Raw genomic sequence first — 25,970 nt, forward strand, 5'->3', positions numbered from 1 at the left:
ACACTAGTCATCTTACCTCATATCCTCAGTACTATATTGTGAATCTTGAACTTTTTGGAATTAACTTTGAGTGGTGTCTCAATTTTAACTTCATGGAATGAAAGTCCTTTTAAATTTGTGTTTATTTTTCTGTTAGTTTAAAAATAAAATAAAAATGTTTTGCTTCTCTGACTAACTGTAATGTGGAAGGTGTTGAGAGAATGAGAGACATTTGCTGCTTGTCATGACTTTAATGTTTAACTGCAGAAGGCATACATACAAGAAATGGGAGAACTAAAGCCCAAGAGAACTAGAAAGGCTACAAAATACAACACATGGACCAATACATTTACAAAACATTCAAAATCCTTACAAAATGGGCTGTATTGGTCCTTTTTGTTCTTTTTACAAACTCAAACTTTGTGGCCACAGGGGAGCAGTTAACAGATTCACATCCTCCCCTCCCAAATTTACAAGCATAAAGAAAGAAAATGTATAGGCCTGGTAATTTCTCTTGCTAAAAGGACTCTTCCGAAGGACTGGAGGTTTCTCTCTGCCAAGGAGTGCCCGACTCCATTGGCCGGCCTTGGGTGGCAGCATCTGGTATGGGAAAAGCAACATCCTGGGTCCCAACACTCTCCCACCTTCCCCTTAATATTCTATAGGATCCTGAGCATCCTTTGTTTTTGTGATTTAGAAGTCCCACCCCCAAGAAAAATAAGTTACATAATATTTAAACTGGCGTTTCCATATACTCTTTGGGAGTCCGGGAATGTCAGATGAGCAGATCTGCCCCAGACAAGGGCTTGGCATCAGCAGCCACCACTTTATTATAAGCTGGTCAGGCACACATTATATGCCTCTCTTGAAACACAATATGCACAAATCCAAAGTTCCAACAAATATTTCTGTTCTGTGTATTTACAATAGTTCAAAATTATATTCACAGTATCTTCTGAATTTTGGCCAAGAGTGAGAAAATTAGTTTTCAACTTTGTAACATGCCCATGTGGGAGATTTCTGGCCAAAAGACCTGTGGTTTAAGCTCGGGGAGAGAAGGCAGCCCCATAGTTTAGGCAGCCCCACCCATTTTCTTCTGTCAGCTTGATAGAGAACTCCAGGCTGGCATCGTTCCCACAAAGTTAGCTTCTTCTAGCTGGCTCCAGTTCCTTCCATTACTTGCTGTGCCTGTTTCTGCCCCATACAACACTGTGCGACTGACTGGAACAGCCTAGAACAAGGAGGAAGGACTTAATTTAAAAACAAATAGATTAATCTCCCAAAACAAAGTCACAAGGCTTCAGATTTACTCACTTTTCAATTTCTGGAGCACAGTGAACAAACTCATGGTTCCAGAATTTAAATGCTGGATTTTTAATCAATTCAATGAAGGTGATTAAGAGGCCCCAGGGATGAGGCCTATTTACAATCAGTCGTTCTAACAAAACCCTATAAAAAAACCAAGATGAAATTATGAAAATAGGCAAATAGCAGAAACAATTACAAAGCCTTTTAGGGTAAACAGCAATAGCTCACTGAAGTAGCTGCAGTGACATCTTAGTTTTAAATCTGGAGCTTGCTATCCCCTTAAAACTTAACAGGTGTAATCTGGCTTTCTGGTTAAGATTTTTTTTTTTTTTTTAAATTCTTGGTCTAAAACCCTGTTGAGTCTCATATATCTTCTCCTCATTCTCAACAGTACCTGGTGATCTGCTCTTGAATAGCTTCTGTATTGGCTTCTGCAAACAAGTAAAGCATGGTGCAGCTGAAGTAGTGCGTGTGGCTGTTGGGATATCGCAACTGATTGGCAATCGCATTCAGGAAGAGGTACCGACCTGGAATGGAGAACCAAGGGAAAAACACAGAAAAGACAAGTTTGCTTTTATCTAACACCTAGTGCTCAAATTTGGTGCCCTATATTTTGTGCAAGCTGGAAAGAGGCTCAGAAAATTGGCCTGGTTCATACAACTTAGTCAGCCATTTTTTCCGCCATCAACAAACATTGTTGTGGTCTTATAAGAACAAAGGATGTTGGTGTCCAGATGTGCCCATAGGGTAGTCTAGAGAGGCCCTGCTTTTGCCCTTGTCTCAGTAGGGAGCAAGGAAAGCCAACAAATTCTCCAGGAAAGAGGGAACTTCTTCAGCCTCAAGTATGTCACTGGCTGCATGGGTAAGTAAGAATGTTGGGTTTTTGATACATGAAACACCACTATTTTGTGGTCTGCATTGGTGGCCAGCAGGTTTCTGGGTGCATTTCAAGGTGCAGGTTGTCCCCTTCATGGCTGGGGGCAGGTTACCCTTCATGGCTGGGGGCTGGTTTTATTGGTGGTTAATGAGGGAAAATGAGGTATTGTCTTCTTTCAATAAGGAGCCCTAAAACAAACTGTACTTTGTTCTGTACTTTGCAACTCTATAATCTCCATATTTGTTGGGGATAGTAGATACTGGGAGAAACAGACTATCTGGATCCCTGTCAATCAGGATTCAAACTAGTCATTGCAGGAGCTAGCAGCCTTTCTTCAGCAAGATTAGCTAGTATGCTTAAGAATATGTCGGCCAAGTGTTGGAAGTGCAATCAAACTCCGGGTTCATATTACATGTGATTGACATGTCTGAAAACAAAAAAATACTGGACTAAAATACACAACTGGCTAGAAAAATGATAAAGGAACATACAGATTTAAAACCAGAAATGTTTCTGTTGGGCATCATACCAGATGAATACAGTAAAAGGAATACATATTTAATAATTAACTGTGTATTAACTGTGGCCAGAATAGTGTTCACACAACATTGGAAGGGCGATGAGATCCCAACAGAAGAAAAGATAATAACAAAAATTTTAGAATGTGCAAAAATGAATAAATTAACATTTGAAATTAAAAGACACTGAATATTTTGAGGTAGGGGTTCTGTTTTATTGGTGGTTAATTGAGAGAAACAGGAGTTAGAACTTCAAAAACTAGAAGAGAAAGATTAATTTTAATATTAGGGTTAACTTGATTTCAATTAATTTTGATTAGTACTAATAATATGTATCAATGAGGGAAAATCACTTATTATAATTATTACAGAATACTATTATTATTACTATGATGAATATTACTCAAAAGAATTGTAACCAGACAACACACTGTTTATATGGATTTTGAACATGTTGCTCTTTCTATTTATATTAATAATAATAATAAATAATAATTGTCATTTACTCTAGTTGTGAAATAGTTAAATAAAAGTTGAAGTGAAATAGTTAAATAAAAACCATTTCTGGGGGTTTGGTGTGGAAAATATAAAGGATGGTCCCATGACCCATAAAATCATATTTGCAGCTTTATTCCCCAATCCTCTCTTGCTTCTGGGTTACCTTCTGTGTCCAGATCGACAGCAAGGTTCTGGAAGATGTCCATGTGGGCTGAATGGGTGATGGTGCTCATGGATGGTGTGCTGCCCTTATTATGAATGTGTGCAATCGCTTGTGTACCAACATAAAGCACCAAGGCATTGATCAGCTGAATATTGTAACGATTGCCAGGCTCATTTGATACCTGGTGGAACAAAGGCAAAGAAGGAGAATCATTCATCAGGAAGAATTCTAAGGAAGAGGGAAATTTGATAAAATTCTGGGAGCAAGCAGTTTCTCTGCTTTTCCTACCACTCACCAAGCAACAACTCTACAACTTAAATATACAAGATTTTAAAAGCAACGATGTCTGAGACATTAAGCAAGTAATGCAGTAAAACTTAAACCTTGCTGGCTTTTAAAAATGTCCAGAGGAGGAGAAGGGGGGGAAGCATGATGGAGTGGCCCAGAGATTAGACCTGCTTAATAAAACACCCATCTGTGGGGCAAATGTCTAGTGCCATTCTCACTACAAATTTGATCTTGAACAAAGGTCTCACCTGCAAGTTGCTGCGCAAGTCGGAGAGGAACGTGACTGGAGAACGAGTTTTGAGATAGGAATCCAAATCCTTCTTGAACTGAGGTGGCATCACACCAGTAAAATTGGTGAGGATCCGTGGAGCAATATTGATCTCGCTCAGCATGTCAACCTGCCAAGAATGCACCCAACAATCTTAACACGGTTAGCATGTTTTCTAAGAAGCACGAAGTAATTTTACAGACAGTCCGACTTACAACCATCCAGTGATTGTTGTTCAAACAACGGCACTGAAAAAAGTAACTTATGAACACTTTTCACACAACTGTTCAAGCATTTCCGTGGTCACGTGATCAAAATTTGGTCACTTGGCAACTGGTATGTATTTATGATGGTCACAGTGTCCCAGGGTCACTGTTGCAACCATCTGACAGGCAAAGTCAATGGGGAAGCCAAATTCACTTAACAACTGTGTTACTTAGCAATTGAAATTTTGGTTACAAGTCAAGGACTACTTGTACTTGATGTAAGAATAAAAGCTGCAAGAAATGTCAACTTTTCCTTTAGCAACATTTTCATTCATAATTTACTCCTATATTTGTGAGAAAGCTTAAAGAGCCATAGGAATCTTTTCATCATGTCTCCAATTCAACCACCAGTACAAAAACAAGATTTTCTTGACAAGATTATCCAAACGGCAAGATGGCTGCTTCGGTTGTTCAGGCTGTTAGGGATAACATTGGTTACCTAACTTAGTTTGGGTAAAATAATATATAAACTATGTTAGTGAGTTTATGTATGTATCACTTTAAACTGTAAACCAAGTTTTTGAGTGCGGTTGTAAAATCACCATAAGAGGGAGCAAGAGAGCTCACTGTTTGCCTGGCTTTTACTGGAATGCTGACAATGATGAATTGATGGTGATAACTGCGTGTTTGCTGAGAGAAGAAAAGGGGTTTGATTTTTCTTCATATCTCTGACTGCAAAAGAGACAGGACTGATTGATTGTAAGTTTAATGAACTCTTTTTCGACACTGGACTTTACAAACTGAATAACCCCCGGACTAACTGAACTTAGTGTATGATATATGGACTGTATTGACTATGCTATAAATCTTGCTGGAATAAAAACTATTTAACTTGCACAGTGTATCTGTCTTACTGAGTGTAAGCTACTAGTTTTGTCTCACATATCTGCCTGCCTGCTAGACTGCCGTTGCACGTTCTGCTAGGGTGTATATCCCTAACACAGGCATCTCAAATCTCCACCACTGGTTGCTTCCTGCTCCTCAGGGTAAAAAGCCTTCCCTGTGCAGACCCCCTGAGCTCCTCAGAATGGAGGGTAAGTATTTTTCCTGTCTTTTAGAAAGGGAATCAGTTTCCTCTTGCAGCATGCCTCATTCTTGTCTTCAGGGAAGAAAACATAGGGCATTTCCTGCAGGGCACAAGAGCAGTTTCCTACATCTCTCACTTCCTCCAATGGAAACAAAAAAGCTGAATTCTCCAAAGAGCTCTGTTCTGTTTACTTATAGCAATAGCAACAGTAATTAGACTTACATATCGCCCCACAGTGCTTTATAGTTTACAATGACAGCGTATTTCTCCCATCCAACAATCTGGACCCTCATTTTACTGACCTCAGGAGGATGGCTGGCTAAGTCAACCTTTAGCCATGTCAGGATCGATGATGTCCTGGCTGACTCAGCCAGTTTCAGAGTCTAAAACTAACTCAGTGCAAATAATGTTCCCTCTACCAGCACTCCGGCAAAATCAGGGATGCAGGAGAGCTCCTTAGCTCTTCATCTCTTCCCCCTAACGGCTCTCCCTGTCGCTTCACTCATGCTGCATCCATCATGCTGTGCTAAGTGGGATAGAGAGGTAATTATCTAACTGAACAAACTGGGACATTTGGTGCTTTCCCTTGCAGCATGCTTTTGAAAGAAATATATAATGAACTAAGAGAAAAGATGGAATTGAGGTCTGCCACACCCAAGGGACACCAGAATGCAAACTGAGAGACCAAAACTACACTTTTGGATGACAGGAGGGACAAAAGACAAAGAAATAGTAAAACAAATTAGTTAATTGACTTCTTAGGAAACGTTGTCTCTTGCTTGAGAGGGTGGCTGGATTAGAAGCCTTCCAAGATCCCTTCTTATCATGTTATTCTATTTGGTGACCCAGCAACTTGATTATTAAACAAAGAAATCGCTAAGCGAATCTGCAACTTACTGCAGCTTTCCTTTGCTTTATAGGCCTGTTAAAGTTGTAAATGTGAGAATTTGTCACAGCATTATTTTTTTCATCACTTCTTTACTGTGAAGGGTTGCTAAACAAGTCACTAAATGAGAACTAGTTGCAACACAACATACACGGTCTTAAATCTTTCAACATTACAGAACTTGCAGTGTATTTATTTATTGAATTTATTTGTTGCCCATCTTGTAACAAACAACTCTGTATGGCTTCCAGCATTAAAACAATAAAATCCTAACACATAAATACCTTAAAAAAATAAAAGTACCAATTATCTTACCTTAAGGTTGGGAGTGAAGGGGTCAGGAAGCCTCATATTACGTGGAAAGGCACTCAAAATCAGATTCCTTAGCTGAATACAGTTTGGAGGAATCACATCACAAAATCCATAGTGGTAATCACAAAGGAATTCTGGGAAATCGTGTAATAATACCAGTAACACACGCAGTGTTCCCTATGAACAGGAGCATTAAGAGGATAAATTACCAATCTATCATGAGAGAAAGTGTGAGAGGCATACAGCATAGACACTCAAGACAGCAGAATTGCAGTTATTTATTTAGCGTATGGCATGTCACACATGGACTAGCAATATATATTAACATTTCATACCCCAATAAAATATAAATATTAAAAAAATCTATGTTCAAATACCAATGTCTACGCCATCTAACCACTGAAGCACAGCATCGTTTATATTAAAAAAACCAGATACTGGACTGGTAGAAAGCCCTCAGCAATCATGATGTGATCTACAGTTTGACATGGGAGCCCAGTCACAGTGAGGGGAGGGTATCAGGCCCCATTGATACAAAGGCCCCAGCAGACACCATATGAGGTGTGACTGCCATTCAGGGTTGTCCATTGCTGATGTGGTAGTTCAAAGCCTAACACCTTTGTTGTGGGGTTATTTATATGTCTTCCTATGTCTGGGTGTTTGGCAACCCATTTGGCTTTCCATTGGGAATCCATGTTAAAGTTCCTGGGCAGATGTTGCGCAAGGGCCAGTGGCAAAGACCTGGATTAGAGTCTTCTGGCTGATAAATGAGGAAGGTCGGCATGCACCGGTAGGAATGAGTTGTTCATAATTTTTGTAAACTGAGTCAAATGTAAAAGATATGGACTCTACCAATGAGTTATATAGTCAGTCATGATGGAAAAATCCTAGAAATATCACTAAGTATCACTGAAGTGAATTTACTGTAATCAACTAATTTTGTTAAAAGTAGCATTAATGAGCACTCAGATATGTGCACCTTGTTTTCAGCTAGATTTAAGAGCGTATGTTCAGTAAACAGTAATATAGCAATCTTTACATGGAAAGGAAAAGCATTGTTAACTCCTTCAGTTTGTTACAGGAATTAATTAGCCATTCCATTTTCTTCTAGTCTGTTCCAATTTCCTTTCTTCTCCTCATCAAATTGTGTCCTAATTTACCTTGTACAAAATTTGCATAGGCTTGGCAAGTTCCACATTTCTCAGGAAAGGAGCCAAATATTTAAACAGGTCAATCAAGAGTTGTGCATACATGGGCCAACCCTAGAAAGAGAAAGTAAGGAATGAGAGCAATGTCATTTTTGCTAATATGTTTCCAACACTTCCCATCTAACTCCAGTGATTGTACTCAAACTTGTACTCAACAGCATATCAGGACAACTCTAAACATCTTTGAGCTCCCAGAAGCCAATGTAAAAGCATACATTGGAAGGAAATGGAACAATGAATTGGCTTGCCTGGATTGATTTTTTTAATAAATATTAAATTTATTTGCTGCCCATCTTGTCATGGTGCTAACTCCAGGCAGCTTACAACAATAAAATGGAAAAAAGATTGAAAAAAGTAAACACAACAATAAAACAATAAACAACAGAAGTACAATAATATGAAATTAAAAAGATTTTTGTCAAACTTGGCCAAAGAGCTATGGTTGGGGAGGTTAACATGCAGCCTTTTATCCTTTCTCTCTTGTTCAGGACAAAGGTTGTGATCATTTGACCTTTGATTTCTCCAGTGTCGCACTTGAATTGGTACTGGGAAAGAACATGGGAAATCCCAGAACTTTTCTAAGAATTTGAAATTGACAGCATGATGTGGAGGTCAATAGACAAAAATGGATTCTGTGGTCTTCAAACTTTTTTCCTCACAGCTATGTGAAGGGTTTGTGACACTCTTGCTTAGCAACAGCCTGCCAATGGTTTGAAGAGCAGGTAGCAGTTGTGGCTAGGAAAGCCTTTGTGCAATTTATATCATCTCCTGGATCAGGAATCACTGTGTTCAGTTACTCAGATCATCTCATGTTTAACGACTGCAACACACTCTACATCAGCCAACCGGTGGGGTGCGGCCCTTGAGAAAATTTTGGTGGGCCACAGAGAAATCTCACCCCCAGAGCACCCCCACAAAGCAATTAATCCAGGCTGCACAGAAACACAAGGCTGCGCTGCCCACATGGCCCGCAGGAACCCTCACCGCCCACTCACTCCTTACCCGGCAAACTTGCCTGCTAAAATTGCTATTTTTCCTTTTTCCGACCATCATCTGTTCTGCTGTGCCGGGAGATTTAGATTAGCTAGGAAGCAGGAAATGGTTGGATTTCTTGCTTTCTAGCTAGTCTTTAGAACTTCGGCTCAGTACAGTCGAACCTCCCTTAGGACTGAAGGTTTGCTTGCAAGCAAATTCAGTGCAGACTCACGGCAAGCAAATTTCAGGGACTGAGCTAGCCGATGGCAGATAGATAGATCACTGAATGATTCTGTGAGCAACTCAATCTGCCTGCTTTGCCTGATTTGGGGTAAAGGTTGCTCTTTTTTTTATAAAAAATTCAATATTTACATGCATGGTGTGTTGTAAGTTAATTTTGTGAGTTTGCTTGCAAGCAAATTTTATGTGACAGACTGAGCTAGCCAATGGCAGATAGATCTCTGAATGAATCTGTGATTCTGTGAGCAACTCAATCTGCCTGCTTTGCCTGATTTGGGTAAAATGCTCTTTTTAATAAAAATTCAATATTTACATGCATGGTGGGTTGTGAGTTAATTTTATGAGTTTGCTTGAAGAAATTTTATTGACAGACTGAGCTAGCCAATGGCAGATAGATAGATCTCTGAATAATCTGTGATTCTGTGAGCAACTCAATCTGCCTGCCTGCTTTGCCTGATTTTGGGTAAAAGTTGCTCTTTTTAAATAAAAAATTCAATATTTATATAAATATTTATAATATTTACATACAAGCCATGCCCAGCCAGTCACATGACCACCAAGCAACACCCACAAATTAGGCCACGCCCACAGAACTGGTTAGTGGTCCCTGGGATCAAAAATTATGAGTTTGGTGGTCCCTGTGGTCCAAAAGGTTGGCGACCCCTGCTCTACATGAGGTTGAAGAGTACTCGGAAGCTACAGCTAGCACAAAACTTCAACTACGTGGTCGGTTCTTGGGGCCCCTTTGCCATCTTCGTTAATTTTAAGTCAATTTTAATGTTAATATTTATTATTTCAATATTTTATTTATAGTACTTGGTTGTTAGCCACTTAAGAGTTGCCTCTAGGCAAGATGGGTAGTGTATAAATTTAATAAATAAAAGCTTACAGGTGTCCCTCGTGCACCTATCTCTACGGCATAGAGTTCTTCAATCAATCAACCAGAATAGAGCTGGAAGGAACCTTGGAGGTCTTCTAGTCCAGCCCCCTGCTCAAGCAGGAGACCCTATACCATCTCAGACAAGTGGCTGTCCAGTCTTTTCTTTAAAAACCCCAGTGACGAGGCACCCAAAAGTTCTGAAGGCAAGCTGTTCCACTGCTTAATTGTCCTCACTGCTAGGTAGTTTCTCCTTAATTTCAAGTGGCTTCTCTGATTAGTTTCCATCCATTGCTTCTTGTCCTGCCTTCTGGTACTTCAGATAATAAATTGACCCCTCTTCTTTGTGGCAGTTCCTCAAATATTGGAAGACTGCTATCATGTCATTCCTCGTCCTTTTCTCTAGACTGGCCAAACCCAAGTCCTGCAACTAAAACTGCTTATGTTTTAGTCTCCAGGACTTTAATCATCTTAGTTGCTCTTCTTTATTCTTTTTCCAAAGTCGCAACATCTTTTTTGTAATGTGGGGACCAAAACTGGATGCAGTATTCCAGGTGTGGCCTTACTAAGGCTTTATGAAGTGGTACTAATACTTCACGTGATTTTGATTCTATGCCTCTGTTTAGATAGCCAAGTATTGTATTAGCTTTTTTGGCTGCCGCCATACACTGCTGGATCATCCCTTAGGACTCCAAGATCCCTCTCACAGTTACTGTTTTTGAGCCAGGTTTCACCTAATCTGTACTTGTACTTTTGGTTTTTATAAGACAAAGGGTAGGACCATCTGAATAGTGATTTTTGGTATGGGACTTCAAGGTCAAAGCTTGATCACAGAATTTGTTATTTCCTGCAAGAGACTCCTAACTATTTTCTTGTTTCTTATGATGATTATTCAAAACAACTGACAGAGAAAAAGAACACTCCTGGTCCATTGAACAGATAAAAACGTGCTACTGAGGGAATGAGCTGGATCCAGCCTTAACCTGGCAGCTTTGTTGAGAAGGCCTTGTTCCTGTATAAACGGTTAATTTCTATGAATGAGCTCTATATGTACCAAACATATAGAATGAAAACACAACCAACATTATTTGTGATTAACTTGTATCCATGAAGCAGAATTGAGTTTTGATATCTTAAAATGAGACATAACTTCTTAGCCACTTCGATATGGCAGGGTCTTCAATCTTGGGAATTTTAAGACTTGTGAACTTCAACTCTCAGAGTTGCAGGAATTCTGGGAATTGAAATTCACAAGTCTTAAAGTTCCCAAGGATGGAGATCCCTGCCTTATGGAAAGATAGGAAGTACATTATATTAAACATCATACAGCCAAGCAATAGAATAGAATAGAAAGACCTCCAAGGTTGGAAGGGACCTTGGAGGTCTTCTAGTCCACCCCCCTGCTTAGGTAGGAAACCTTTTCAGACAAATGGTTATCCAATCTCTTCTTAAAAATTTCCAGTATTGGAGCATTTATAACTTCTGGAGGCAAGTCCTTCCACTGATTTGCTTCTCTCTTTGATTAATTTCTACCCATAGAACCCAAATCTACAACCAAGATATATTTTAATATTCTGCGGAAGCTTCATAAGTAAGAGAAGATAAACTACAGCCACACCTTCTGCTGTGGTGTATGTGCCAGCATCCTTGCAATAAATATCCGATGAGAGATCAGTTCTAACCAAGCATAAACAAAACCTGGAGCTTTTGTAGGTCGCAGGATGTGAAATGTATTGCTAAAATAAAAAATACAGTGGTCAGTGCATTACTAGCCAGTTAAAAAACTGCATTATAATCTGAGAACATAATAACAGCAACAAACAGAAACTATGATATAAATAACTTTTTCTAAAAACAAAAAAGCTGTCTTGTGTATCACATTATAGCCATGGAAATATAAATGCAAATATCATTAGTTGAAAAGACAAAACCAGAAATTTCAGAAATCAATTTTCATGGTCTCTTTTAAAATAAAAGTTATTCCTTCTCTCAAAGATCTTATGGTCCAAATTATCTAAATATTTTCAGATCACAACATAAAGATTACAAAAATAGATACAATTTTATTTAAAAGCATACTAAGTCATTCCCTAAGAAATGAAGTTGACTGAAAAGCAATTAAATTACTACTTATTTAAGAGGCAATGTCATAACAAAAAGTACATTTGAAGGTAGTCCTCAAATTACAACGTTACAGTTTCGTGACTGTTGAAAGTTACAAAGGCACTGAAAAAAGTGACTTATGACTGGTTCTTGCACTTATGATCACTGCAGCATCTCCACAGTGAAATTATAAAAATTCAGGCATTTGACAACTGGCCTATATTTACAATGGTTGCAGCATCCCAGGCACATGTGATTGCCATTTGCCTCCTTCCCAGATGGCTTCCAACAAGCGAAGTCAAAGGGGTCAGTTGGCTTCACTTAATGATGAGATTCACTTTACAACTGATTAATTCACTCAATAACCGTGGAAAAAGAAGTTGTAAAATCAGGCATGATTCGCTTAACAACGGCTTGCTTAGCAACGGAAAATCTGGTCCCAATTGTGGTTGTAAATTGAGGACTACCTGTATTGCAACTTCAATTTACTTGCTAGGTCCATAAAACCATCTCTAATATACCAACCAGACTTGCTTTTCATACATGGCTATTTCTTCTGTGGGCCAAAGGGACAGCACTCTTCTCTTCTGAGCTGAAACACAGTTTCCATTGATTTGGAAAAGTGTCTTGATTTCAATGAACTGAGAAATCTGATGGGGCTGCAAAGGGGGTTGTCCAGTTCCCTTCCCAGCTTAGTTGCTTCCTTATCCACCATGGAATTTTTCCAAAGCGTCCACAGATGTCACTGAAGTTTTTAAGCTGCTCCTCATTCCTGGCTGGTGAAAGGGTGATTCTTGGGCTCCAGAGGCCACCTGCTCTTTCACTGGCCAAGAGAGAAGCATCCCTCTGGGTAACAACCCCACCTTTCCGCCACCTAATGGAGATATGCTCACTGGATGAGGAAGACTCGTGTCTGGGCAACCAAATTCCCCAGAATAACCCCTTCCCCAAACAAAGCAAGGGCTCTGGCTCAGAACAATTCCTCAAAGGAGGGATTCTTCAGCTTGAAAGGTCTACCACCTCTTCAGGGAAGCACATGCATAAACTTCTTTTAAAGAAATGACCAAAATATTTTGATGGCTCAGGCAAGAACACATGAATCTTGCAAGGTTAGCTATCTTTTGGCCTTTAAAAATAATGGGTTTTAATTTAAAACTATTTCTAATTGAGGATGCTATCGAACAACAATCAAAAGACCCCAAGGCACTGACTATGCAAACAGAGATTCCAAGATTGCAGAGACCTTGAAGAATATCAGGAGCTTCACTCAGTGTTTGCTTGGGAAAAGACAGATGAGACAGTCAAGAATTCCATGTGGCCTCAGACAGTGGATGTTGCAAAGGGGCTGAAAGAATTTGGAGTCAGTGTGATCCTCTTGAGACACTCTGATCGGGACCTGGGACTTTGAAAGCATTACTGGCCAAATGCAAAGGGCTGAGGGAGGATGGGAGCCATGCATAATTGCATTGCACTAGAAATTCTACTGAGACCGATTAATTAAAACATGCTTTCTCCTGAAAAGGAGCCCAGTAAGACTGTAGCACCTTCCACCAAGTTCAGATGTTTAAGTGCTCCGCATTCCAAAATGTGGAAGAGGAATCTGGTTTAGACATTGTTTAAACACATTTCTTTCCCTAAGCGCAACTCTTTCAGGCAGCAGATAGTTCAGCAATATCAAATCGTACTGTATCTGCTAATGTGTTTCATTATAAATAAAGCTCTCTATGTCATGGCTGTTCAGTAATCTAGTTCTGAAGGCCAGAAACAGTAGACTGAGGAACAAATCTAGGGAGGAGAAGGGCTGCAGAGAGCCACTTTAAGATCTGCACATAAAGTTTTCCTTTTCCAATGTCCTGGACACCAAAATGGATACCTCAAAGTGAGTCAAGATTTGAGAAAAAGTGCTGTCCCCAAACATTTTTTCTAAGAAAACAGACCTTTCCATTTGGTTTCTAGAGACTGATTTGAGTAATGAATCCTTTCTTACTGAGGGACAGTAAGCCAATAAGCACAAGAAGAACATTGGATCACCTCTGGCCACCATCTCCATTACTTATAAACTGACAGCCCTGTAAGTCTGGCTTATTGCCACATGCTGTCTGTTTTCAGGGGCACTTCTACACCTACCAGAAAGCTGTGAGGGTCTGAAAGTTGATAGTTTCCAGGACATGTTCAGGAGCATTTAATTCTAACAGTAACATGATGAAGATGCGGTGGTAGGGAAGTTGTTGAAATTCACTCTGGCGAACATCATGATCCTGCAAAAGGACTCCCACCACTATCCCAAGAACCTGTAAATGCAAAGGAATAAATTGACTCAGCATGTGATCAAATCACTTTGAAATTCTACCTTCTACAAAGGTAGAGTTGGAGGAATCCCTTAGAAGTAACAGTTTATGACATATTTTATTTTTAAATGTTAAAAATATTCTATTTGAGGAAATATTTTCCCTTTATCTGGTTGTAAATATCTCTGGCAAAGATGACTAAATACTTATCCATTATTTTATTTCTCCCTTATTTAACAGAGAGCACAAATTCATCTCATATTCATAAATATTCCTTAAGTACTAAAACATTTATTATCTAATAGCAATCCATAAAGGTATGCCAGTATTCCAGGGGCTGAGGGTCAGAAACACAGGATTCTCAATAGGTAGGTATGGGATGCAATACCAATTTATACACTTTTTATACACTAATTATAACACAATATTGTGTTAGTGGAATAATGTCAATGTTTTCTAGCTCCCCCATAGCTCCCCATAGCTTATCATCTGGGGAAAATAAGGACACCACTAACCTTATTAAGCAGGTTGATTTTTGTTACTGTATTGGTAGCCTCTCCAGAGTGCTTCACCAACAGTGCAATAAGACGCACAAAGGCATCCAGGTTGTGATAACACTTGGCACGGATCATAGTGGGGTTTGCAGCAGGGTTGTGCTGCTGCTCAGCCTGAGCACGATAACTGATTTCAACACACATTTCAGTGCAAAGACGGAAGAATCTTGTGATTAAGTCATCAGTTTTTAGGATTCCTTGTTGATGCATCTGTTTGGGGATGGCAATGAATTAATATTTAAAAAAACGTATCTTTAATACAAAGAAGTATTGATGGTCTACAATGTTGGAAGGCAGTGGGTGTAATGGGCTAATGATGGATTAAATCTCAGCATTTCACTCACTAGGGGTGCATCATGAAGAACCAGGCAAGTGCTGTGGAGCTGTGTGCTGGCTGGGAGGCCCACAGGGCCAGTTCGCCCTGTTGGTAGAGATCCCTAAGGCCACACCCTCTTGGGGAAAAGGAAAGGTCAGTCAGACCAAAGAAAAGATGGATGGATCGCATGAAATTCGTAGTGTTGCCCCTGAAGATGCCCTAGATCCAAATGGAGATGGCTTTGCTGACAAGCAGACCCTGCCAAAGCATGAGAATAACACTAGGAAGAAGTCCTTAAGGTAAGTCCTGCTGACAGAGGACCATTCCATGTCCCTGAAGAGCAAGCAAGACTGACAAGCAACTTGAGCACTTCCTGTATGCTCTAGAATGAGGCACCACTTATAGTAAGGAGAGACTGAAGAAATGGATATTTCACTCAGAATGAAGCATACAACATACACACTACTTATTGACAATATTTCAATGTCAACTTATTCAGAGGCAATGCTAAATTTGTTTATTCTAATGAGTCTGACTCCATAAAAAGTTTTCAATTTACATTGAACTAAGACAGACATTAAAACTGAATGAGTGTATACATGACTGTATACATGAGTGAGGGAAGGGAATTACAATTACATGGCTGGCTATAGATTCTAAATATCCTGGAGTTACAAAGCTAAGACAACAGAAATACATATAATTTCATTCGTAAATTGAAGCATACTGTAAGTCACTTTCCTCAAAGCACATCTGCTGTACATATGTACATTGTAAAAAGAGCAGAAAGATAACTTCACTAACAATGTTGCCATGGTCTCAGTAATTTAATTCAAATATATTTTCAGACCAGTTAAGTACAGAACTTAATTTTGTTTCACCATATCATACAAAAGATTACCTCCAGGGAATGTTAGCAAGATGTGATACTTATCAATGCCAGCAGGTGAAACTTAAGAGTTCATGAGCTCTAAAAGAAGCCATTATTTCCATTAAGAAATTGTTTACTAATCTTTTATTGTCTTAATTATTAATAAATATTAATCTCACAGTGTTATTCTTTGAAGATGTAATCTTTCAAAATAAAATCTCATTTTTGGGAGGATTCAGGGTGAATTTCATATCATAAAAACAATTTGTACTGGAGCAAGTACAGATTTTGTTATATTATACTACAATAATTTATTTGATTCTTTTTATTAGTTTTTATTGTTTTAAATGTGGTTTTATATTCTGTAAGCTGCTTTGAGTCGCCATGGGCGAATAGGTGGCAATATAAATTCAATAAATAAAAAATAAATTATTCTGTTATCTCTATTCCAACTATGAACAATGCAAGAAAGTACCCCTCTCCAGAAATAGCCTCTGAGCCAACAGGTAACAGATGAGCATGAAACGACAAAAATGGACCTAAGAATAATCTGAAGCAGTGGATATTAAATGTATTCAGGCAAGGGTGGGTCTCTCTGCAAACATGTCTAAGTAATTTGTTTCATCCAACAATACTGTGAATTTGACAATTACTATCAGGGGTCCTTGGTTGTTTTATTGCAGACATTTCATTGCCCAAACTAGGTTACATCACCTAGTAAGGAGTGGGATTTGCTCTCAGTTGATGTTCTAGTGGCTTACCCTGTCAGTATTGGTGGGGTTGTAAAGGTTCTTTGGTGGGGCTGTTTACTGTTGGCCTGTTTGGCAGTTCCTTGATTGGGATATTGTTTACTTGATTGTTGTTAATCTTGGATTTATTCTATGTCATCTGGATGCTGATTACTGATGATGTTTTGATCTTTTTGTTGTCTTTTTGGCTTGATGGTGTCTTTTGCATAGTCTGTAGATATTGTTTATGTTTATGTTAATGGCTAATTTGTCAGAGTGCCAGGCTTCCAGAAATTCCTTAGCGTTTTTGGACTTGGCTTGGTCTAGGATGGTCACAGTTTCCCAATTGAAACTATGGTTAAGTCTGTCCATATTGAAAATTATTATTTTATTTAACACTTTTCCATAGTAAGATTGGCTGTTGTTTGGTTGCTGAAGCCACTACAGAGTGCTCTGCAAGGTCAGCTGCATATAAAACTCCAGAATGGGAAAAGGATTAAATGCATGGTGGACAACAGACAAACTGTATGATTAATTTAATGTAATTATTTAATTTTAATTTAACAGTTTTTGCTATGACCCCATCTATTTTTCCCCATAAATATTTTGCAGTACAATACTCAATGCATTCAAAATTCAGGTCTTTAGCCACACCAAGGCTGCAGCCTACGCAAGGGTATTCAAAGGAGCTCCCTCATGTCCTAGAGCTACTTTACATGCTACCAAGCCAGGCCCAGGCATCTGATGGATCATTTCCCCCTTGGCGACATGCTCAGAGCATTATGTTTGAGGGGAAAAGGATCTGCCAGGCATTCCCCAAAGTAGCCACCATAATACCTGTTCAGTTCCAATTGGCAGCAAACTTTTACCAAGATCAGGCAAAGTTGAGCAAACTTTGTTGACTTTGTCCACCTTTGTTTTGCCTGTTTTTATTAGCATCCTGTAAAATGTTTTCACTATTTATTATTTTACATGACTTAAATTTGTTTGCTGTTTCATACTGGTTATTTTTGCTCTGCATCCGATTTAAGATTATAGTTTAATGATGAAAGCAGGTAATTTTCATTCAAACTATTTAATATGGATTTCAGTACACGTGAGACAGAATTAATACTACACAACTCTTCATAAGTTCTATAATCATTATGTTATAGTTTTGTTGAAAAAAGCACCTCTCTTTCCCCAAGTTCTACCTGTCCAACAAATGCAGAGAAGGCTTTGGTGCTGTCCCGGCCAGCAGCTGCAGAATGGTAAAGATTCACCCACTCTCTCAGGAGATACTCTGCCTTCTCCCTCAGACCTGGAGGATCATCATATTCTGAGGCTTGAGAGATCCCAGAATGCATCATAAAGTTGGGTCCGCCATGAGCACGATCAATCATGGCTTCATAGTTGGATCGTACCACTTCCATTAGCTGTGGCAACCTGTAAGTATCAAAGTGGTATGGTTGGCTTCTGTACAGCTACAGCCCATTATTTTGGCTTCTGTACAGCTACAGCACATTATTTTAACCTTTGCGCCTCACTTTTCCTCAACACATGCCATATACAGGTAATTCCCAAGTTACAAGAGAGCCTGTCAATTACTTTGGTAACCTGAGGATTCGTTAACTGGATATTAAATGAATGTGATCCCTCCCTGCTTTCTGCAATGCATTTGTTAATTGAATGTGTAGCTGTTGAGTGCACATGAGATATCTCAGGGTGAGGAAGACCATGGAGGGCCTAGTGGTGGAACAGGCCACCTGCTTCTGAACACCCAAGACTATCTCATGTTCCGCTTACTCATAGAGACTATGAGACTATCTCATAGTACGCTCATCCCATTATCACTCCCTCATTTACCTTTCAAGGAGTTTCAGAACAGGCTGACTGCTCCTTCTTTCTCATCAAGTGAGCTGCCTCCTTTCCAGCCTCTCTGCCATGGGGTTTGCACGTCAGCACGGTTTCCTTGCCTGCTCCCGGTGCTCCAAAAGCGGAGCAGTATGAACAGAGGCAGAGTGGGGCGAGTGTGCTTTGCTCAGCTTGGCTGACTCCCTGAGGCTGCCTGTGCAGGATACCCAATCCGCTTTTAGAGCGCCGGGCAGCCTTGATGAGTCTGAAAGAGCACTTTAGGCCCCCGTCCCCTTTGCAAAAGCCTTTTGCTGTGGAGAACGGAAGCCTTCGGGGATATGATGTCATGCCCTGCGTCCTCCACGCCAAAAGCCTTTTGCAAAGGGGATGGAAGCCTTTGCAGGTGCGATCTCGCACTCCTGCACGCCTCTCCCCTGTCTGTGCAAAAAGCCTCTTGCAGCAGGTTCACCAGCATCCGAGAAGACGGCGGCTTTTCTACCATATGGCCCTGACTCTGCAGGCGGAGAGTCAAAGGCGGATCTTTGAGTGATCGGTGATGAGATGGGGACGAGCCCAGCAGCGACAATGTCTGTTAGGTCCCTGTTTTGGGTGGGGGAGGAATAGGCAGGGGCAATGAACAAGGGTGAACAACGGCTGTGGTGCTGCCACATTTGTAACTCTGGGACTAGGCCGTAAGTACTTTTGGGAATGATGTTGTTTGAACCATTGCTAAGTGAACCGTTGTACCTTAAGGACTACCTGTATTATCCTATTTTTTTCTTCCAAAGAAAATTGACAAATTAACTAAGTCAAATGCATGAATGATAATAACAGGTAGTCCTCAAATTGTGACATTTGAGCCCAAAATTTCTGTTGCTAAGAGAGACAGTAACACAGTTGTTAAGAAAAATTGGCTTCCCCATTGATTTTGCTTGTCAGAAGAGCACAAAAGGTGATCACAGGACCCGAGGACAATGCAACTGTTGTAAGTATGAACCAGTTGTCTAGCATCTAAATTTTGGACACGTGACTACGGAGATCCTGCAATGGTCATGTGTGAAAAACGGTCGTAAGTCACTTTTTCAGTGCCATTGTAACTTCGAGCGGTCACTAAATGAACTATTATAATGTAACGACTACCTGTATTAAGTATTGTGGACAACACAGTGAGCCTAAACAAATTGCAGATTGGATAGGATAGCATTCTCTGTCACTCCTGACCCAGGAAGAACGTGGGGTGGGAATGACAGAGCAGCTGTTTCTGCAAAGAGCCATCAGGCTCCTTTGGTCACCCTCACCGACGTCTGAGCATTACCCTTCTGGAGCATTTCCTCTGGAGTGAGCATTTATTCTCATCAGAGTTTCAATGGTATGGAACAAATCTGCTTCTGTCATGTGAGCCACACTTCTCTCGTCCACGAGCAGGATCTTCACCAGCTGCATTGCAAACGCCACTGCCATGTAGTTCAAGCCGTTCTCCATGGACTGGAAAGAGCATAGATGCCAAACAGAATGAGCCATTTCCATCACAGAGCATCTGTATTGTCTTCATGAAAGCCAATGTCAACAACTCACCTGAGCTAGGTGAAGGTCGTACTGCTGCATGTTAACTAGATGGTTACGAATCAGGAGCTCTACTGCTTCTACGTTGTATTTATATTCATCTCGACACTCAATCAGACATCTGGAAAAATATTGTCACTTTTTCATGTTAATTTGGTTTTCTTCTAACTCTCAGCAGGCAAAGATTGACTAATCTGCTTCATATGTCTCTTCAGCTTAAGCAGACACAAGTCATGTCTTGGCCTGCAGCAAGGAGGTCAGCAGGAAGTGGTAGCAAATCAGTTCTAGCTGAGCCATCCACAAAGAACAGAAAACAGCTAAAACAAAACCATTTGGGATAATAATAAAACCACCACAAGTTTTACCTACTACACAGCAATAACTTCAAAAAGTAATGTCATTTGTTGTGGCTTCACAGGAAAAAATTCAGAGGAAGTTAAAAACAGAAAGATACTATAAGCAACTATGTTTGATTTCTGTCATTTGAAATATATCTTACTTAAATATATCTTACTTCTCAGATATAACTTGTTTCAGTAGTCATCTCAGAATATATTAATCATATCACAGGCATTATTTCTTTTATTTAAGATTAAAACAGTACTCAAACAGCAGCACTAAGTGTACAATGTAATCTTATACAGAACTAAGAACATTAAGCCTGAATGGTGGGATTACATTAATCAAGGCACCATTCAGCAATTACATGAATACTTTATAGGAGCTATTGGGAGAAAATACCCACATTCAGAGAGCTTTCTGTCAGCCTCAGAACAAAACTTTTATACAAAGTGTGGGGGAGGGGGGGGGGGGGAAGAGACAAGGCAGTTTTGAATACGTTTTGCTCAGCAGACAAACTGAATTTTTATAGTTTTCAAATTTAATAGCATGTGTTCTTAGCTAATTAGAGCTTTCCTTTGGAGACAGTTGATACTTATGCAAATCAATCCTGCTTGGATTATTTGATGAGAAATATTAGAGTTAAGCCCAGATTTATAATGGAAAAGTACACTGATGTACTTTTTAAAATGTTGTCACAAAGAATCTTACTGATAGCCTTACTGAAGCCTATGTTGGAATGCTTGCTTTTTTGCTTAAATCGTTCTTATTGTATCTTATAGGAATTTTAAACGAACTTAAAAAAACAAACTAAGTTTTTATTTGGGTCAACGATAGAATAGGGGCTTCAAACATTTATTCTACAGTAGACAGCCTACGACTCCTTTGCTCCATATTTGTTTCACTAAATTCAACACAAAAGGACCTTCTGACCAGACCGTTTCATCCCATATTCAAAACAAAATGCTTTTTCAGCTTCATGCATTTATTTTATAGAAAGATTAAGTCTTTTGAAGGGGCATGAATCCAGTCCTGATACTTTTCTTTTTCTTTTACATTTGCTTTATTTTCTGAGAAAACTCTGAGAAAACCATGCGATGGTCTTCAAAGCTCCCACCCCCAATGTCATGATGATGACTGACCTTGTTATCTGCTTATTACACCAGGGAGAGCCATAGGCACGGCCGTCTTGCAAGGCTTTTAATACAAGCAAATGACATTCACGGTATCGGAGAAGGAGGTCTGCATCTGCACCACTTGTAGCATCTAATAATCCTTCAACCGCCTGTCAGAAAAGGAAAGTATTTCTTAATGAATTTTCTGGCAGAAAAAAATTAGTTCTCTCTTCAGACTGCATTTTATATCTTTTAAGAATATAATGAAATAGTTAACAACTCACTTCTTTTATGATGCACAAGCCTCACAAAACCTGTACAGATAAGTTTTTGACTTATAATCATTCATTCAGTGATCATTTGAAGTTTACAATGGCACTGAAAAACTGAATTATGACTGATTTTCACACTTATTACCTATGGAGCATCCCCAGGGTCAGATGATCAAAATCCAGGAGCTTGGCAACTGGCATGTATTTATGACAGGTGCACTGTCCCAGGGTTATGGGATCACCATTTGTAACCTCTCCAAGTGGCTTCTGACAAGTAAGACAATGTGGGAAGTCAGAAATGCTTAATGACTGCATGATTCATTTAACAATTAGTGTTTTGCTTAACAACTGTATGACAAAAAAGTCATAAAATGGGGCAAAACTCACTTAACCTTGCTTAGCAGTAAAAATTTTGGGCTCAGTTGTGGTCATAGTCAAAGACTACCTGTAGTAGGTTGATTCTGTTCTGAATAGATGTGATTCATCTTCTGTTTTCTAAAAAAAACAACCCCAACATTTTTTTATCCCAAAGGTCTCCAAACTTGGCAACTTTAAGGCTTGTGGACTTGAGTTGTAGTCCTCGACTTACAACAGTTTGTTTAGTGACTGTTCAAAGTTACAACAGCATTTTTCACGCCTACCACTGTTGCAGCATCAGCATATGTGACTAAATTTGGCAACTGACTCATATTTATGACGGTTCCAGCATTCCGGGTCATATGGTCACTTTTGAAACCTTCTGACAAACAAAGCCAATGGGAAACTAGATTTACTTAACAACTAATTTAAAACTGCAGTGTTTTACTTAACAACTGTGGCAAGAAAGATTGAAAAGGGGGCAAAACTCGTTTAACAACTGTTCTGCGTAGCAGCAAAAATTTGGACTCAATTGTGGTTGTAAGTCAAGGACAACTTTCATAGGATTGAGCTTTCAAGTGCCTCATCATCTTAGTCTTCTCTGTACAGGTGTACTTAACTGGGTACATTTAGGCCAAAGAACAGAAGGGGAAGAGGTAACAAAAGGATCTTTTAATGCTTAAAGGACTATCACAGGAAAGGAAATATGGATTGGTTTCCTGAGAATAGGATGTCAACTCTTTATGGAAGGCACGTGAAAACAACAGATATTGTGGGGATTCCAGGAATGCTATTTTACGGTTAAGAGGGTATACTAACAGAATCTTGAAAGCCTCCCCAAGTTGTGCTCCATTTCTTCTTACACTAAACAATATCAAGGCAGAGTTATTTTGAGTTTCTTTCTCATGTTTGCTTCAGCCTCTGGACTGCTGTTATCTTTTCCTTTTCTCATTTAAGGTCATCTCCAAATTTGTCCAAATTTTTTCCCATAAGGTCATCTCCAAATTTGTTTTCAGATCAAAACAGGTGGAAGAGGTGCAGAGGGTGGTCATAACTAATTGGATAGCCACTTTTCTGGCACATACAAGGACTCCTGCTTTATAATTTGGTTCAGCATTTTCATTACTTAACCATGGAATCAAGCAATTATAAGCAGATGGTAATTTCAGAAATGGAACATGTTTGCCTTTATTGAGCAAAGCAACTGGCTTTACCAAAGAGGCTGGATTTGAATTCTCTTCAACATTTTACACACTTGAGAGGAATGCTTAAGCGAGATGACAGATAAGGTAATATTACTAGTAGTAGCAGCAGCAGCAGCAGCAGCAGACAATGTGCTGGGACCTAAAATTTTATGTAAGTAAGTAAAATGTAATAAATAAATAGTTCAGTTACGCTGATTAATGATTTCATATAGAACTTTCTAACTGTTGTTTGCCCTTGTTTCTCCTATATTATTTTTCTATCAGTAAATTTTCTTATATCTAAGTAATGGATTTCATTGTTTTAAAAAGGGAATTTCACATTAAATCTTTTTCATGTGCAAAATTGTATAGTTACACTCTTTTAAGTTTTAGGAGTTTTAAATTAGTTTTAGCACAAGGTTTATTACATTTTATATTGCTGGGCTTTATATTTTTGCCTGTTGTTTTCTAGGGCTGGTCTGAAAGGAAATACCTTTGGTCAAAGGGTTAAGACCTGGAGACACGATAGTATCAGGATGTTCAGTCTGACTGATAACAAGCTATCCTAGACTCACTGGAAACCTTGGAAGAAAAGTCCACCAATGACGTCTCTATCAATCTACTTGTTATCTTATATAGCCACCCATTTCACAAACTCTGGATATTGTATAACAAGGCTAAAATAGTTAAATTAATAAATAGTAAAAGAGTAACCATTACTATTACAAAAAAAAACAACTATAAAAGACAGCTAATAAGGAAAAAAGTGAGGAACTGTTAATAGGGGAGCCACCAATAATTCACAGGTCCCCTGTTACGACCATCCTCTCTGCTCATCAGAGTAAAGGTTTGCAGCTTATCCTGTAGCTACCATGGAAATTTGACCAAGCAGAGCCTAAGGCAGAAGAAAACAGCTAGTTTTCCAGCTTTCTTACAAGAACTCCAATGGGAGTTCTTAAGACTGCAGAACAGGTAGGAAGCCCAGGATGCCCTGATCCTTCAGCTAGGGACTTTGTAGGGACATCCTTATCATCTTTTCAGAGTGCTTGCACTCCAAATCCCACTATGTTTATGGAGACCCAGCAACTATTCTCTCCACAAAAAAGTGACCACGTTTGACCCTGAGTTTATGCACATACCTTCTGTAGCAATCCAAGGGCTGCAATAGCATCTCGAGAATTACGAGCCACAACTACGGCCTCCAAAAGGCTCCGCAGAGCTTGTGTCTGGGGATTCATGGCCAACGTGTGGGGAACAGACTGCAGATGCTGCTCTAGCTCTGCCATGCATTTATCATAAATCTGTGCCACGTCATCAGTTGCCCAGGCTTGCTGTATTGGGATGAAGCAAAGATGCAGTCAGATCACTGAGGAATGATCCTTTTAAATACTTGCTTTTAAAAAATGCTTTTGGATTAGTTTTCATCAGGAGCATTATTATCAGCATCTTCAAAAACATTGTTGTTCAAATGGACATTGCTGATCTTCAAAGCCCCTTCCAACTTTTACATTCAGTGATTCTATGAAATGGATAAACATTAAGCCTTTAATAAATCATAGTAGATTTTAAATTTTTCCTCTACTGTAGTATGTGAGTTTTGAAGAATAGTGCTATTCTTCAAAAGTGTTCTTCATATGCCACTGGATGAGACCCTGAACAGCCTTTTCTGACTCGAGTGGACTGCTACCTTCATAGGCTGGGCCAGGATTCCTGTTGGTTGACTTGAATCATTTGTTGGCAGGAAACCAGGAACATTCCGTGCAAATTCTTCATATACAGCTAGCTGCTTTGGGTCCACACCACCAACCTTAAAAAACAAATAAGGAATGTCAGTAAAATATTTCCACAGCTGTCAATTCAGTCAAACTACCTCAATTCAGTCAAACTACCTCAATTGAGAGTAGATTCCTCAATTACTCTTGCTTGCAACTAATTCAGGAAAAGAGTTACTGCAGAATCTACTGTGTGAAGATATTCAACTAGAATTCATTCGTTTAAGAGCAGATCTTTCTAGTTTACACATTTGCCTGCTTTTTTAGGTATATTTAATGCTTCTTTCACACCAATACTATGGCACTGAGCAATTGCACTCAGTGTGATTGATATGGTAAATATCAAATATGACAAATGATATGGTAAATAACAACTTCCCAGCAGCACCAGAGAATGCAGTTGGTGAAGAGGCTGTTGTGACTTGTATTTCAGCAATGGCAGCACTCCCAGCCCCCACAGCAGTTGAAAGAGGAATGCTCCAATAGATATGTACAACTTTTGCTTCATGGGGGTTAAAAGCAAAAACATACACTAACTTTCAAACATAACTTCTTCGCAATCAACTTCTTCAACAGGTCCACCAAGGAAAAGAAAGCAAAAGATAGACAGCATCAATGGAGGTCTGCAGTCCCTATTATTGCTGGAAATCTAGCTCTGTATTACATGTACACAGTACACATCACTCACCAAGCTCAATGTGCCTGATGAAAAAACCAATTTCCAGGTCTTAGGCAACTAGCAGAAGAAGAGCAGGCAAGAAAGGGATTCCACTTGGTGGGCTTTCAGCAAGCTATTAAAAACAGAATTATTCCAAATAGTATTTGGAGTATGAAGTGTCTCTTCTGGTTTTGGTTCTCTATTTATATGTTAACTGCTGACTATCTGTTTTATATGTGCATAATGGATGTTTAATGTATTGCTCTGTGTGGCAATATTTTCATTTGTTATTACACTTATTATAAATGTTTTTATCACATTTATTAT

At 39.3% G+C, this 25,970-nt stretch overlaps 1 protein-coding gene and 1 long non-coding RNA gene across 10 annotated transcripts in view; one reads left to right on the plus strand and one right to left on the minus strand.

Moving 5' to 3' along the window:
- Window positions 1-210: 210 nt before the first annotated feature.
- CNOT1 (CCR4-NOT transcription complex subunit 1) overlaps window positions 211-25,970 on the minus strand; it is a 159,985-nt gene continuing 134,225 nt past the window's right edge. For 5 of the 9 annotated variants that reach the window (XM_087971884.1, XM_087971883.1, XM_087971878.1 and 2 more), the window contains 16 exons: window positions 24,901-25,020; window positions 24,353-24,544; window positions 21,428-21,570; window positions 19,959-20,067; window positions 19,699-19,868; window positions 17,744-17,975; window positions 14,597-14,845; window positions 13,921-14,084; window positions 11,309-11,426; window positions 7,551-7,652; window positions 6,394-6,567; window positions 3,880-4,029; window positions 3,344-3,524; window positions 1,682-1,814; window positions 1,294-1,428; window positions 211-1,210 (listed from right to left, as the gene is read on the minus strand). In XM_087971884.1, coding sequence (XP_087828010.1) covers window positions 1,132-1,210; window positions 1,294-1,428; window positions 1,682-1,814; window positions 3,344-3,524; window positions 3,880-4,029; window positions 6,394-6,567; window positions 7,551-7,652; window positions 11,309-11,426; window positions 13,921-14,084; window positions 14,597-14,845; window positions 17,744-17,975; window positions 19,699-19,868; window positions 19,959-20,067; window positions 21,428-21,570; window positions 24,353-24,544; window positions 24,901-25,020 — 2,451 coding nt within the window. In that variant the 3' untranslated portion in view covers window positions 211-1,131. Of the gene's footprint in view, window positions 1,211-1,293; window positions 1,429-1,681; window positions 1,815-3,343; window positions 3,525-3,879; window positions 4,030-6,393; window positions 6,568-7,550; window positions 7,653-11,308; window positions 11,427-13,920; window positions 14,085-14,596; window positions 14,846-17,722; window positions 17,976-19,698; window positions 19,869-19,958; window positions 20,068-21,427; window positions 21,571-24,352; window positions 24,545-24,900; window positions 25,021-25,970 lie in introns of all 9 variants that reach the window. The other 4 variants (XM_087971881.1, XM_087971876.1, XM_087971879.1 and 1 more) reach the window with 1 other exon arrangement.
- On the plus strand, window positions 1,679-2,873 carry LOC148129861 (uncharacterized). Its single transcript, XR_015750670.1, has 2 exons — window positions 1,679-2,271; window positions 2,327-2,873. It is a non-coding gene; the product is annotated as an uncharacterized LOC148129861 (long non-coding RNA).

This window comes from Notechis scutatus, chromosome 9, assembly GCF_049901735.1.
Source record: "Notechis scutatus isolate UNSWTSFEM ecotype Mainland chromosome 9, rNotScu1.2, whole genome shotgun sequence".
Lineage (NCBI taxonomy): Eukaryota > Metazoa > Chordata > Lepidosauria > Squamata > Elapidae > Notechis > Notechis scutatus.